This window comes from Aptenodytes forsteri, unplaced genomic scaffold, assembly GCF_000699145.1.
Source record: "Aptenodytes forsteri isolate BGI_AS27 unplaced genomic scaffold, ASM69914v1 Scaffold108, whole genome shotgun sequence".
NCBI lineage: Eukaryota > Metazoa > Chordata > Aves > Sphenisciformes > Spheniscidae > Aptenodytes > Aptenodytes forsteri.
Genome location: NW_008794448.1, coordinates 4,116,271 through 4,130,322, shown reverse-complemented (window position 1 = coordinate 4,130,322; position 14,052 = coordinate 4,116,271). Strand labels below are relative to the sequence as shown.

Here is a 14,052-nt window from a genome sequence, read left to right as displayed (position 1 = left end):
GCTGTATTGAGCAAGTATTATAAAGCAGACATTTCCAATTCTGATTGCTCCTCTAATCTGTTTAGCAATTTCTTGTGGTGTATGGGTTTCATGTTTTTTATTTTGCTCTAAGTTTAAGGAGATTTTGTGGTAAAGGTTTTTTTAAGATATGTAAAGTGTTTTGTGTCTCCTGACCTAGACAGAGTTTTTGTTTGGGTGTTGGTGGGTGGTTTCAGGTGGGGGAACAACTCTTGTTTTTGGTAGACCCTGCTATTCTAAGCATCTACTCTGTGGCTGTTTGCTGACAGGGGACTAGGATCAAGGATTCAGCTGATTCCTCTTGGTCCTGTTTAATAAAGTCCACCAAAGTATAGGGAAAAAGGGAGAAGGAGCTAGTGAAGCTGTATGGTTCCATAGTCTGTCTTCTCGCGACTTTATCTTTTTGGCATTTACAGTAGAGCATTAAGACTTAATGGGGCGGTGTGTCCATGCCTTCTGTTTTGAGAGGCTTTTGAGATGTCATGCTTTAGAACATTGACATACAGTGTCACATTTTACTTTTCCATTATACAAAATGGGCCAGAGGTATCTCACATTTATCCTTTGTAATCATCAAATCCCTTTTCCAAGTCCTTGACTGTGTTTTTCTGAGGTGTATTTTCTTTGGAAATATACTACTGGTTAGCTTTTTTCTTAGAGGTTGCAAGGGTCTCTTTTTAAAGATGTGTCGGTTGTTCTCTTACTCTTGCAGTAAGAATGTCAAGATTCATTGGAAACGTGGATGGGGGAAAAGAATTAAACAAAAAAAAAATCAGCTTATATATAACTAGATTTCTAGGAAGGTGTACATGGTGCCTTCTAAAAGAACCAAGATGTTCAAGTCTGTTTTAAAAAGGCTTTAAAGCTATACTTATGATAGGAAATGTACGTTGTTTTTCATAACTTCTGTAAATTCCGTACCTTGCCTTTTAGTAGATTCCTCTGAACCGCTGAGAACGAAATCACCATTGCAACAGCTGTTTTAACAAAAAAAATTTAATGAACTCTTTCCCTTTTTTTGAAAAATAAGGACCACTGTATTCAGTCCTGGTTTTCTTGAATGACTCTTCATCACAACTGTAATAGAAATCAGTGTGGTGTGGATGCACGTTGCACCCAAAGAATCCAGGTCTTCTGTCTAATCTGGGACATGCTAAAATTAACCATTGCTATTTCAAATGTTTTGGCTTTAATTTCTCTAAGGCCCAGATCACCACAAGTGCATGAGGCAACATGAGTTAGCCAGGTGGATGAATACATTACATAATGAGGATTAAAAATGTCGAGGGACTCTGCTAGAAAAATACCATTTTTTTTCCTTCTCTTAGCACCTTTAGATTCAGGGAGGTGAATGAATATGCAGGTTGGGCTGAAATCTATCAAGTTTAATGCAGAACTCCAGAATTCTACTCTGTTCTCTGAAACAAAAGATTATTCTTTTTATGAAGCTTGTATATAATATGCAGTGTAGTGCTAAATAACTTAAATCTCAACAAAAATATTGTGGTATTCAGTATACGCTGAAGTGGGAGGATTGGAAACAAAATGCTTTGTTATAAAATGTATTTGTTGGTATTTAAAAAAAAAAAAAATCCAGGTTACATGTCTGGTATAACAAGTTTCTCTTGCTTGATCTGAATTTGGCATAGTTTGCACTTAAGCCAGAAATTTACATTAATATAAGGGAAGAGCGAATGTCTGCACATCTGTAACTCAGAACAGTAAATTTTATTGTCTGAGCCTTTCTATTTATTTTTATTAGATTAAATCAAATTTAGGTTGAGCGAGTAGTGGTAATTCAGTCCAGGATATAGATTTGGTCCAAGAATACTTATTACAGTATATGTTACGTTATGATCTGATTTTTATTTTCAGTCCTGACAGATATAAGGTACTAAGATTTTATTAGCTATGGGAGACTTTAATCTCTTAATAGTGTTGCTGAAAGTATCTTGGGATACTGATTCTGGCCTACAGTTGAGAAACACGCTTTAACAATTACATGGTGAATAGTGTGTAAGGCAGAGGATAGGATTAGTTTCCATTCATTACTAGTTTGCTAATTTTGGTCATCTAACTAAAGTCAGTTTTCTAAACTCCCTTTATAATTACTTGAGAGGAAGAGAGAAGTACCTGCACATGTATTTCTCCTTATGATGGAGGCTTAGGACAAGTGGGATATAGTCTTTTAAGGGTCTACTTTCTGCATAATATAAATTGTGTTCAAAGCTCTAAATTAGTCTCCTGCAGTCACTAGAAGAGCTTGAGATTTTCTGTTAACTTTTCTGAGTTAGCTATAATTTCTATTAAGCATCTGTAATTTTTGTATTTTAGCCTAACAGTCTATAGGTTAAGAGTATGAATTGGATGTTCACAGTATATAAACGTAACATTTGTATATATTGCTTCACATAGTAACTAAGTGATTGTCTCATGAATATATTTAAAACTCATTAAAGACTTTAAAAATATTTATATGTAATGTTATTTTTAAAATCATGACAAATACATATTGGAATTTGGATTACCTGTTTCTGTGTACATACCTTCACGTGTAGAATTATTCAAGAATTACATGTGTTTCCTGTCATTTTCAGTCAAGTTACTCATCTGAGGAAGATCACTCACTAGGGACCTGAAGCTATTTTTATTGTGTTTAAGTGATAAATGAGCTTTTCGCAGTTGTAATCTCTTCCTTGGGTGCAGAGAACATGATAAGCGATGAAACCTTTATCTTTCTTCAGGGAAGAAGAATTAAAGTATCATTGCACAAAAGGATTAAAACCAGTTTTTGAAAATCAAGGCTTCTTGTCTGTGTATTCAGCATTGTACTCTGTTCCACTCTGGGACAAAAGAAACGATTACAATAGAAAAATTTGCAGACTACCTTGCATGCCAGAGAGGGAGTTAGAGATGCATATAGACAGATCAATAGATAAATGCGAACTTAAGATTGAACATGTATTAGTTGAATCAAAAATAGCATGTTTTCCTAAACTACGGGGAGATATATATTATACATAATTTATAAACCCAAGATAAAATTACTCCTTTCCTTTTCTGTTTTTAAGCTGCCAGCTAATAAAGATGCCTTCCGAAAGACATGGAACCCTAAGTATACGCTACGCAGTCATTTTGATGGAGTGCGGGCATTAGCTTTTCATCCTGTAGAGCCTGTGCTGGTTACAGCCTCTGAGGACCATACTCTAAAACTTTGGAATTTGCAGAAAACTGTTCCTGCCAAAAAGCAAGTATATGGGTTTTTATAAAACATCAATTATGTTTCAGATGCCTTTGGAATTGATTAAACTCTTAAATGTTTTCAGAGTTTTTCAGTAGAGATTTCATGTAGTGTAATAACTCTTCCTTTCTCTTCCTTTCTCTTTCAGGAGTGCCTCTTTAGATGTAGAACCCATCTACACATTTAGGGCCCACATGTAAGTGTTTGACATAATTAATGCTTGATAATTGTATGGTCGTTATCTCATGGATTCATAAGACACTTCCGTTTAAAAGCCACAAATGTATTCTATTTTTACATCATACGGACAAGGTCCGTTTATACTTTGTAAAAACAGGTAAATACTGAGTCCCTGTCACGAATTGCACAGTCCATGATAAAGCAAGAAGGACAGGAAGTGGCAAATGTGGTTAGTTGCAATGGAAGGAGAGATTGTGGAAGAAGACAATGAAATCACCTGAGTGATGCCCATGTCTTGGACTGTGGATTTTATATATAATATGTGAAGAAGATAAATAAAGTAGAATTTATTAGTCTTACCTAGTATCTTCAGATACAGCTCTGAGAAATTAGAAGTACAGATGCAATCATCAGGACCAAAATAAAAAAAAACATTGAATGCAGCTTCAATGAGTGAAAAATCAGGAGATCAAGCAAGTGACTAGGAGGGTTCTGAATTTTTTTAGGGGCTTGAACAAGAATAAGAGATAAAATTTCATTGCCAGGATAGGCCAAAGTAGTAGATAGGGCATGGGTATTAATTCATACATATGCCTCTCAGGTCTGGGGGAACTTGAAAAATCAGTGAAAGAATTGTTGTAATCAAAAAGTTGATTAATACCTGAGTAAAGTTCTGATAGCTATAATCAGTTCTCTTGCAATGTCAATCCAGGCTTCCTCCTTTCCTATCTCAAGTTTGCTTGCTTTGTGTGCAGATGGTGGTTCATTACACACCGTAACAAATACTCTCATTTCTGATTGCGGTCCAGCCCAAGATCTTGGGAAAGAAGATTGCACAAACTAATCTGAAACAAGGAAAGATCTTTGTTGTGGCAGATGGTGACAGTGAGCTAACCTGAATTAAACAATGTTAGTAAAACTTGCAAGTTGAGCTGGGACTTGTAAAACTCCTAGTGATTTTTCAACTCACATTAACTGCTTTATTACTGCCTGAGTTTCAGTTGCTAATTTTGAATTCTGCTTCCTTCCAATAAGAAGGCAAGACAAAAATGCGCAGTCCGTAGCCAGTTACAGTAGTTTGAGTGTACTTTGCTTATATAACTAAAGATCCAGTCTCCAACCCAGTTAGCAGGTAAGCTTCATGAGAGCTCTTTGATAAGCGTGGATGTGGATAACGCTTCCTGTGCTGGGGCCTTGAAAAAAAAAAAAAAAAAAAAATTAGTAGTTTTTATTAGGAAATCTACACATGTGATCATCGCCCTCCTCCTTTCCTTAAGCCACTTACTTGATAGAATGTAATGTCTTATTTTTGCACTTACTAGCTGAAGTGTAAAACACTCTTCCCTAGGGCTGGGTGACTAATTTGTCCTCATGTTTAAATACAAGTGTTCTTTTGAGTGATAGAGGGTCACTGACCAATTGAATTATCCGTCAGATCTCTTTCTCTGTCTATATTTGGGCTATTGTTTGGGCTTTTGTTACTGAATACCAAAAGGTAAGGTTTGGGGACGTTTTGATACAGAACTGATCCCCACCCTGTGACTTCCAATGACACTGGTAACAAAGTAATTTTACTATTTTTCCCCTCAGGCAGGCTTTGAGCAACATTCCCTTTCAGCCCAGCTTTGTTTTTCCCTTTGCCAAATATGTAGGTGGATTCAACCAATAGTCTTCCTTTTCACCATCTTCAAATATGTAATTCTAGTTTGCTCATCTGCACTTAAACAACCAGTGAACTCCTTATATCCTGAGTGTGGCCCGTCAAATGAGCCAGGCATCTAATTTTGGGGATATGGTCTTACAATACAGTTAAGCCTGACTTAGTAGTGTGTCCAAAGGAGTAGACCTGCTGCTTCCTTTGGGCTACAGCTTGTGCTTGTCTGACACCACAGCAAACAGGTTGAAGTTAAGCCAGTAGAAGTCGAACTTTGGCCAAAAAGTACTCTTTATGGGATCATTTTTCTGAACCAGTTTACTGGGGCATAGGTTACTGTCAGTTCCTAAAATAGGATGAGAAAATTCGGGGGGGGGGGGGGGGGGGGCAAAACCCCCCCTTTTCGCCCACCTAGCTATTAGATTGGTGTAGATGTACTGTAAAAACGCACCGTTTGTAGGTTTAGTTACTGTTGCTTCTGAGAAATAAGATTATGTTCTTTGAATTGTTTGAATTTGGATAGTTTTAGTTAATTTATTACAAATATTTTAATACAGGTTGGTATCACTTGTTGAGACTTAAAGGTTTTAACAGAATTGTTTCTTTGGAGTTTGAATTTTTTTTTAACTACTTAATCCAATCCAATTTTTTTTGAAAGTAGATAGCTAATTTTCACTACTATTCTGTAGGCAGTATCAATAAACTTCCTTTTCTCTGTCTCCCAATAGTGGACCTGTATTGTCATTGGCAATTAGTTCCAATGGAGAGCAGTGTTTCAGTGGTGGTATTGATGCAACCATCCAGTGGTGGAACATGCCTAGCCCTAATGTGGATCCATATGATACTTATGGTAAGTATCTTTTAAAAGATAAGCAACTCATGACACTTGTCTTCAACTTTGATTTTCTGCTTGATGCTAATCTATTTTCTGGAGCTTTTGTGAAATGTAACTACCATTTATCAACTAAATTGTGTGGTTTCAACTTTTTGTGTGGGGTAAACATTAATTATTTATTCCCACTTGGTGACATACTTTGTACAGAACTGTAATAGGAAGACTGGCAATTTCTGAGGTTTAAACAGTAAAGAAAAAATTAATTATAAATTATTTTTTAAGAAGCATGCTTATACTTTGAACCAAAATTCCAAATTTTTGAATGATTATTTATTTCTTCTGATAGGAAATTCTCAGAAAACTAAGATAAGTGTACTCAAATTCTATGTCCCATGTTTCTGATTTGCATCTCAGTTCCCATAACCGATGTCTCTAAAATTAAAGAGCTCATAACTGCTTGGAAAACTGTGCATCACTCTCCTGCCATTGATGCTGATCAGCATTTTGTGTTTAGTGTAATTCTAAGGGTGCAGTTCCGTGATTGACTGAAGTTTGAATGGGACAGAGTCAAGATTTCTTCCTCTCTCCCTTGTGTCAATGTAATGAATGAGCTAATACAACACTCAGGCTGCATAATTTGTGGCAGAGAGATGGGGAGGGATGGGAGGCAGTGCTGTCTTGCACCAATTTAGGAAGACCGCTACACCCTGTCCCTTAAAACCAATATATAGCTCAAATTGTGCCTCTGCTAAAAATTTATTCAATATAGTCTAATCACTAAAAATGGTCCGATTTCTTCATGTAGGTATAATTGGATTGTTGGTATAATTTTCACGGGCCTCAGACAGAACTCTCTACTCAACTGACAAAGTTATTTTTAAAAGAGAGAGCTCTAATAGGATGTTTTTACTTCCCTAAAGCTTGTTAGCAGGGTTTTGGGTTGCAAGACCAACTTGTTTTTAATTTCCTGCAAAACTAAGTTTTAGTGATTGATCTGGCTTTACTCCTTTCCATTTGTCTTTTTCTCTCACTTCTCTACTCAAAGTCTGCTAGCAAACAGGTTAAAAACCCTTCTATAAAAGACAACTATAAAGTATCAGGGAGAAAAAAATAAGAATGTGTTTACCTGTTCCACAACAGAAGTAATCTTGTTTTAATTATTAGGGTGCTTGAGAGTTTTAGAGCATGCCCCTGTGTCAGCGGAGTACACTGAGTAAAAACAGCATTGGGTATCAGTGTTTAAGTGGAAAGCTGATTTTGTTAGGTGTTTCTGCACCTTGTACAGAGGAAGGGCTGTGACCAAGCATCTTTAAGATGGTGAATTTGGAGGGAAGAAGCAAGTGCCTCAGAGGAGGTGGTACCAAGTGTGTATCATTCTGGAAAAAGGGACATAGTTGTTTGTGGGGTTTTGTTGGTTGGGTTGGTTTGGTGGGGTTTTTTGTTTCTTTGTTTTTCTTTTTTGGTGTTTTTTTGGGGGTCTTTTTGAGAAAGCTGGCAGTGGTTGTGCAAAATGACCTCCTGTGCTAATATTCTAGCTCTTGCTTAAACAGGAAGGGCTGAGGGGAATATATGACAGTTTTATGTGGAATTTAATTTATATTGAGTTACAAGAAATACTTATTTAATGTTTCTTCACTAAAAAGGTTTCATTTCTGAACTCTTGTTTTTTCCAGAGCCAAACGTTCTAGCTGGCACATTAATTGCTCACACAGATGCAGTCTGGGGTCTTGCTTACAGCGGTGTAAAGAATCACTTACTATCTTGTTCAGCAGATGGCACTATTAGATTATGGAGCCCACCAGAAAAAATGCCCTGTATTTGCACTTACAATGGAGAGAAAGGTAAGTTTTTGCAGTGATTTTGAAAATCTGTTATGAGGCAGCTGATGATGCATCCAGGCTCATTATCTCCGTTTATCAAAACGAGGTAACAGGAGTAAAGGGAAAAGATCTTTTAATAAAGTAATCCTGGCGCTGTAGCATTACTCTAAAGAAGGGAGCGAATTTCTTTTTTAAAGTATGAGTATAAAACAAACTAAATGTTTAAACTGTCAAGAATTTTAAGTGTTTCATTCTTTCTAAAGACATTTTTTTTTCTCTTTCTAGAGCATGGAATACCTACATCAGTTGACTTTATAGGTTGTGACCCTGCTCATATGGTGGCATCTTTTAACACTGGCAGCACAGTCATCTATGATTTAGAAACATCCCAGTCAGTGGTAATGCTTTCATCACAAATAGAATCTGGTAAGTAAAGCTCTTCTGTATTAAATGTCCATCTTGGATGAGATACCTTTATCCAAGTTTTATTATGTGGTGAATTAAATGAAAAAGTTTTGCTCCTCTCCTGCATCATGCAATTTGAAAGTTGGTTAGGTGCTTAAAAGATGCTTGGAACAGACACGATGGAAAAGATTGTGGATTAGCAGGATTTGAAAGCAGTTAGAGACAGTGAAAGCAACAGGTTTTGTTCTCTAAGGTTTCTCAAAATTCAGTTGTCTGAATTGCATATTAAAACAGTTTTCATTATATAGCCTTGACATAGAGGATGTTAAGTAAATAAGTGAATTAAGCAGAATATTAGTTCAGTGTAGAATTCTGCACGGATTGTGATTAAACACTCTCTCCTGTGGAACTTCTAATATTAGAAATTCTGTTGCTACAAATAAGGTGCTATGGAGATGTAGCTCTTTAAGAATTGTACGTATCTGATGAAACTCTAGATAGAGGAGCCTTCTTTTCTTGAAGCTATGGAAGTGTTCTGTAAGGAAAATCTCCAGTTTCTGGTCATTCCTTTCATTGAAATGAGATCTAAAAGAATAATGCAAGGGGATAATTTGCTTCTCCCCTCCAAGTAGTCCTGTTTACTTAGTGATTATACTTACAGTATTAAATAGCTTATATAAAGACTTCAACACAGGTTACAAAACTGTAAAAACTATATTCTAGGTGGCTTGTGCAAAAACTGGCATTGACAGTGAGAAAGAACATTGCAAATTGGAGAAATACCTTTCCTAGTTTGAAGAGAGAATCTTAAATGGAATCAACAAAAATTAAGCACAGAAATGAAGGGAACAAGCCTTAAAACACTGGCATATCAAGATAAGAAAATGTTTTTTAAAGAGTATTCTAAAATCTTCTAAAGAAAGAGATTCTAAACCATTCATTGTTTCTTTAAGTTGAAGTAAGACATAAATATATCTGACAGAACCTAATAGGTTAGGTTGACTTCAGTTATTTGGAGCTTGTCTTTTTTTTTTTTTCTTTCCCCTGAGCTAAATCTTTTTTTTGATGTGGAGGTATAATAGGTGTGTGCTAAACATATTATAGATGCCACAGTTTGTTTCTACTTGGCTAGTGCTGCCCTGCAGTACTTGCTTGGTTTGTTTGCTAGCTCTCTCAAAAATCTTTCATGTGTATAAACCACTTGTACAGCTTTAACCTTACAGTACATTGGCTAGAGTATACCTGGCTTAGCCCCATCCTGTAAAGCAAGAAGCTATTATTTATTTCTTAGGAGATTCATTGATGCTCTGCCTAAAACGTTATTTATATAATATTAGTTAATATAGTAAGCTAAAGTGAAATGCTAAAATATTCTCATTGTAACTTTAATCCTTTCTTTAAGGCAGGTGAATATTTTTTTATTTTATTTTCAGGTGTACAATCAAATAATCATATTAACAAGGTAGTAAGTCATCCCACACTTCCTGTAACTATTACAGCACATGAAGATAGACACATCAAATTTTTTGACAACAAAACGGGTAAGGATAAAGACAACCTAACTTGTATGTATGAATATGTTTAAAGTCTGGATGGACATAGGGAGAATTCATTTTGTAGAAAACTTACTAGTGATGCAGTTTTACACAAGAGAACTTTTGGCATTCGTAAGATTAAACCTCTTTAGTACCTTTTCTATGAAATAGTGATATTCATTGCAATTGTGACTTCAGCAGTTAGAAAATACTCTCAAAACATGCAGAGATAGTTGTGAGGGACAAGAAGGTCCTCTTAAGTTAGCACTTTGCTAATTTATAGAATATGTCTGCCACTTTCTCCCCATCTTCATCATTTCCATGCTTTTAACTCTAAGCACGTATCAGTTATGTTTTTCAACTCTCAGTAGTAAGGAACATTGCTTAGTACCTATTAGGGCAAGAAATAACCCTAAAGTCATTGTAGTAATGGAATCCTGTCTTATACTTAAGTTGCTGATTAAGTTTATAAAACAGAAAAGGATCTGGAAAAAAGAGGGGAAAGAAGGGTATAGGGAAAAACTGCACAGTCTGTCATGACAAAAAGGTTGGAATAATTGTAAGAATGAACATAAATTTCCGGTTTGTCAAATTACCAGTCACTTCCTGCATGTTATCCTACCAAAGTTGGAAGAAAAAAAAAAAAATCAGCATAAGCTGACTTTAAGTAAGCACATGTACAAAACCCCTGTCTTAAGCGTGTCTGGTTTGGGTGGGGTGGGGGGTGGTGTTCTTGGGGTTTTTGTTTTTAAAAGCAAAAAGATAAGACACTTTTTTTCCCCTTCTCACCTGCCATGAATGTATGTGTTTGAACTGTGGTCATTAAATGCATTCCAATGATTGTCCTGAAATTAAAATTTATTACTTTAAAGAAACAAAGATGTAAAAGAAGGAGAAAAATCTTGCATGAACAAATAATTGGGTCAAAGACAGGAAACAGACGGTAGAAGTAAATGGTCATTTTGTGAAATAAAAAATTACCAAGTCCTGGAGGGATCAGCAGTAGTTCAACATAATGTGAAACATCTGGACAGGGGACAATATGTTGACAGTTTACTGACATTCATTAATTCAGGGTATTAAAGATGGAGAACTGAAGATCTTAATAGACTTAAGAGCAGGCAGATTAAATTCCATGTGGATAAATGTGAAACGATGCATGTAAGGAAAAACAAACTTTATAATATAAAATAATAATCCTTGGTCTGACTGTTCTTACTCAAGGTAAAACCTCGGAGTTATAAGAAGAGGTTGAATGAAAATGTCAGTTTGGCGCTTAGCAGTCAGAACAGCAAAATGAATGTTAGGAGGAAGGAAAGGAGTAAACAACAAAAAGAATCATTGTTAATACCTTTGTATGAATTCTTGGTGTATCCACATGCGTACTTTGTGTTACTCCAGTCTCCCTTATCTCAAAAGGGATACAGCCAAATTGAAATGTTTCAGGGAATGGCTAAAAAGATGATGAGGTACCTTCAGTAGCATTTAGCTTCTTCAGGAAGAATCTTAGAAACTAAATAGGCCGAGATTCTTCAGGAAGACAGACAACTGGGCAAAGATTATATACCTTCTTCATGTTAGTCATGGTTTTTAGGAATTTATTTGCTCTTTTTTCCAATACATGAACTAAAGTTTAGTTGATAACCCCCAACAGGTGACAGGTTCAAAACAGAAAGAGGTGGTTGTTCTTATAATGTGCAGTTAAACATTCTGGAACTCCTTCCAAAAACCATCATGAGATGCTAAAAGATGTTACTAAGAGTCCAGGAATGGAGGCCACTGAAAAGAAACGCAGTAAGAGTAGTTGAATGCAGAGATAACACCTCTGGTTTGTGACATAACTGAACAGTTTATTATTAGAAGCTGGAGAGTATTCTGGGCAAGTATCACTTACAGTTGCCTTGTTTTTATTTTCTGCCCTGGTTTATCACCAATAGCCTCTCTCCTAGCGATGGCAGAGTTAGGTGGACCTTTGGTATGACTCAGTAAATCTCTTTTTACAAAGCTTCATCAACACTTTGTCCTACTGGGGCAGGTATTAGGACATTTAAGGGACTGAAAATTGAGGTTCTCACCCAGTCATTTTAGGATTGGTCTTCATTGTCACTGCTACCAGTAAAGATGCCAGATCTTTAGATCTGGCCAGATCTTTAGATCTGGCCCAAAAAAAGCACAAAAAGAGTGCTTATAATGGGAATGGCTTTTTGAGAGTTGTGTATCATTTACCCATATGCTTATACAAGAGTCTGCAGTTCAAACTTAATAATTTCTAATACAATTATATCATGCAGATATTATTGGAATCTAAATAAGCATGTTATTCTATATTGCATGTAATGTTATTTTTAAAAGAAACAATACTTTGCAGGAAATTCACAGTTTATTTTTCTTTTAGGTAAAATGGTCCATTCTATGGTTGCTCACTTGGATGCTGTCACAAGTCTAGCTGTAGATCCTAATGGAATCTATTTAATGTCTGGAAGTAAGGGTTTTGTCATATTCTGTATGCTCTATAAATTTTGCATTTGTGATGCATTTAAGTGTCTGACAAATATAACTTTGTCTTTTGTCTTTTTTTTTCTTTTTTTCCTAAACAGGCCATGATTGTTCCATTAGGTTATGGAATTTCGACAGCAAAACATGTGTGCAAGAAATAACAGCTCATAGGAAAAAGCTGGATGAATCAATTTATGATGTAGCATTTCATCCGTCAAAAGCGTATATTGCCAGTGCAGGAGCTGATGCCCTTGCCAAAGTATTTGTGTGACATAGCAGAACAAACCTGCGTCATAACAGCAGGTCTGTTTGGACAAAAAAGAGGGAATGCGTCACTGCCATCAATGATAAGGTTACCAATAAGACACTACATCTGATCTGCCTGAGTGAAGGCTCTTATGTGGGGCAGGTATAAGTTGGTGAAAAGTCACCGCATCTTGAACAATGTCAGGCTCATTCATTTAACTGTAATTACTGTATTTGGGGGGGTGGGAAGAAATACAAAAAAGAAAACCAGTATTTGTAGCCTTGACTGGATATGAACTGAGCGTATGTCTGTTCTTTAGGTGTCTTTAAGCAAACGTGGAGTCTGATCTTACAAAAGACTTTTATTTTGGACTCTGTGTGCTGCCTTAGGGTTAGGAATGTGGTGCTCTTGTGGGGGGAAGTGAGCTCCAAGAGTAGCTTTCTTTTCATCTCTTAGTAATCTTCTGTTTATCAGTTGAATGCCACAGATTCCCCTTTTAAACTTTTATTTTGCTTTAAAGAAAAGGAAATTTAACTTAAAATATTTTAGCATTAGTTGCACAAAATGTTTGGATAAAATTCTAGTTTTTATAAGTCTTTTTATATATTTAGCCTGTCACAACAGTGCTCAAGATTGTATTGATAATGTTTTTCTGCATTATAGAACCCTAAAACACAGAGATCTCACTGACCCGCTGCCGTGTAACCACACTCTTCCCTTCTTTTGCCTAATACAGCTCAGCTAAGTCCTTGCATAAGGATGCTAATTCATCATCATCGCGTAACTGTCTTCATAAATAAAGGACTGTAAAATGTGTTCAAATGAAACACAGAGGGGTTAACACCCCCGAATGAACTCTTTAAAAAAAAAAAAAAAAATTTAATCTTGGCATCCTATCACTATGTGATATTTTGTACATCTTACTGTATTTACGAGTTTATTTATCAAGGATTACCCATCTTGCTAATGGCCTATTGTTATTTATTTCACTTTTTGTTGGTCTTTATATCCTTTTATGTAGTGTGTTAAAGGGCCCTGTATATCTATCATGGCACTCTTTGAACAGTCTAAAATAGATGAGACAAATGGGACATCTGACAATTCTAAAGTTGCAATGCAAGAATTTCTTTTTCTTCTGGTTAAGTACCTGGAGTGGAGTTGATTCCAAAAAACAATCTTGTTTCAGAACTTTTGGAGTGAAAAATATTTTTATTTGCGTTTCAAATAGAATACAAAAGTAGTTGATTCAAGATTCATAAATCTGCTGTGTTTTGACTAGTTATTCCCTGCTTTTATTTTATTTTCAGATGTGCTTCAGTTTATGGTGTAACTAAAGATTTTGTTTGTGTAATGCATGATTAATACAATAAAGTATTTTTTCTAGTCTTCCACAAAACTTTTCTGATCAGTTTGCGAGTTTTGATGAGTTTTGTAAGGTTTCTGTTTTACAAACTATGAATCAGCAAATTTTTAAGATTGTACCACATAGCAAAAGTACAGCTGTTGAAAAATGATGTATATAAAATGCATATAATAAATATTAAATGGTGTACCTGTATGTTACTGTTGGCTATATTATTTTGTGTTGCACAGTTTGAAAGTGTCATTCTACAAATTACTA

At 35.7% G+C, this 14,052-nt stretch overlaps 1 protein-coding gene across 3 annotated transcripts in view; it reads left to right on the top strand.

Annotated features, from left to right (window-relative positions):
* STRN3 (striatin 3) overlaps nucleotides 1-13,987 on the top strand; it is a 46,702-nt gene extending 32,715 nt beyond the window's left edge. For all 3 annotated transcript variants that reach the window (XM_009290355.1, XM_009290354.1, XM_009290353.1), the window contains 8 exons: nucleotides 3,090-3,265; nucleotides 3,408-3,455; nucleotides 5,822-5,943; nucleotides 7,602-7,769; nucleotides 8,034-8,174; nucleotides 9,587-9,694; nucleotides 12,084-12,170; nucleotides 12,286-13,987. In XM_009290355.1, coding sequence (XP_009288630.1) covers nucleotides 3,090-3,265; nucleotides 3,408-3,455; nucleotides 5,822-5,943; nucleotides 7,602-7,769; nucleotides 8,034-8,174; nucleotides 9,587-9,694; nucleotides 12,084-12,170; nucleotides 12,286-12,455 — 1,020 coding nt within the window. In that variant the 3' untranslated portion in view covers nucleotides 12,456-13,987. The remainder of the gene's footprint in view (nucleotides 1-3,089; nucleotides 3,266-3,407; nucleotides 3,456-5,821; nucleotides 5,944-7,601; nucleotides 7,770-8,033; nucleotides 8,175-9,586; nucleotides 9,695-12,083; nucleotides 12,171-12,285) is intronic.
* Nucleotides 13,988-14,052: the final 65 nt, after the last annotated feature.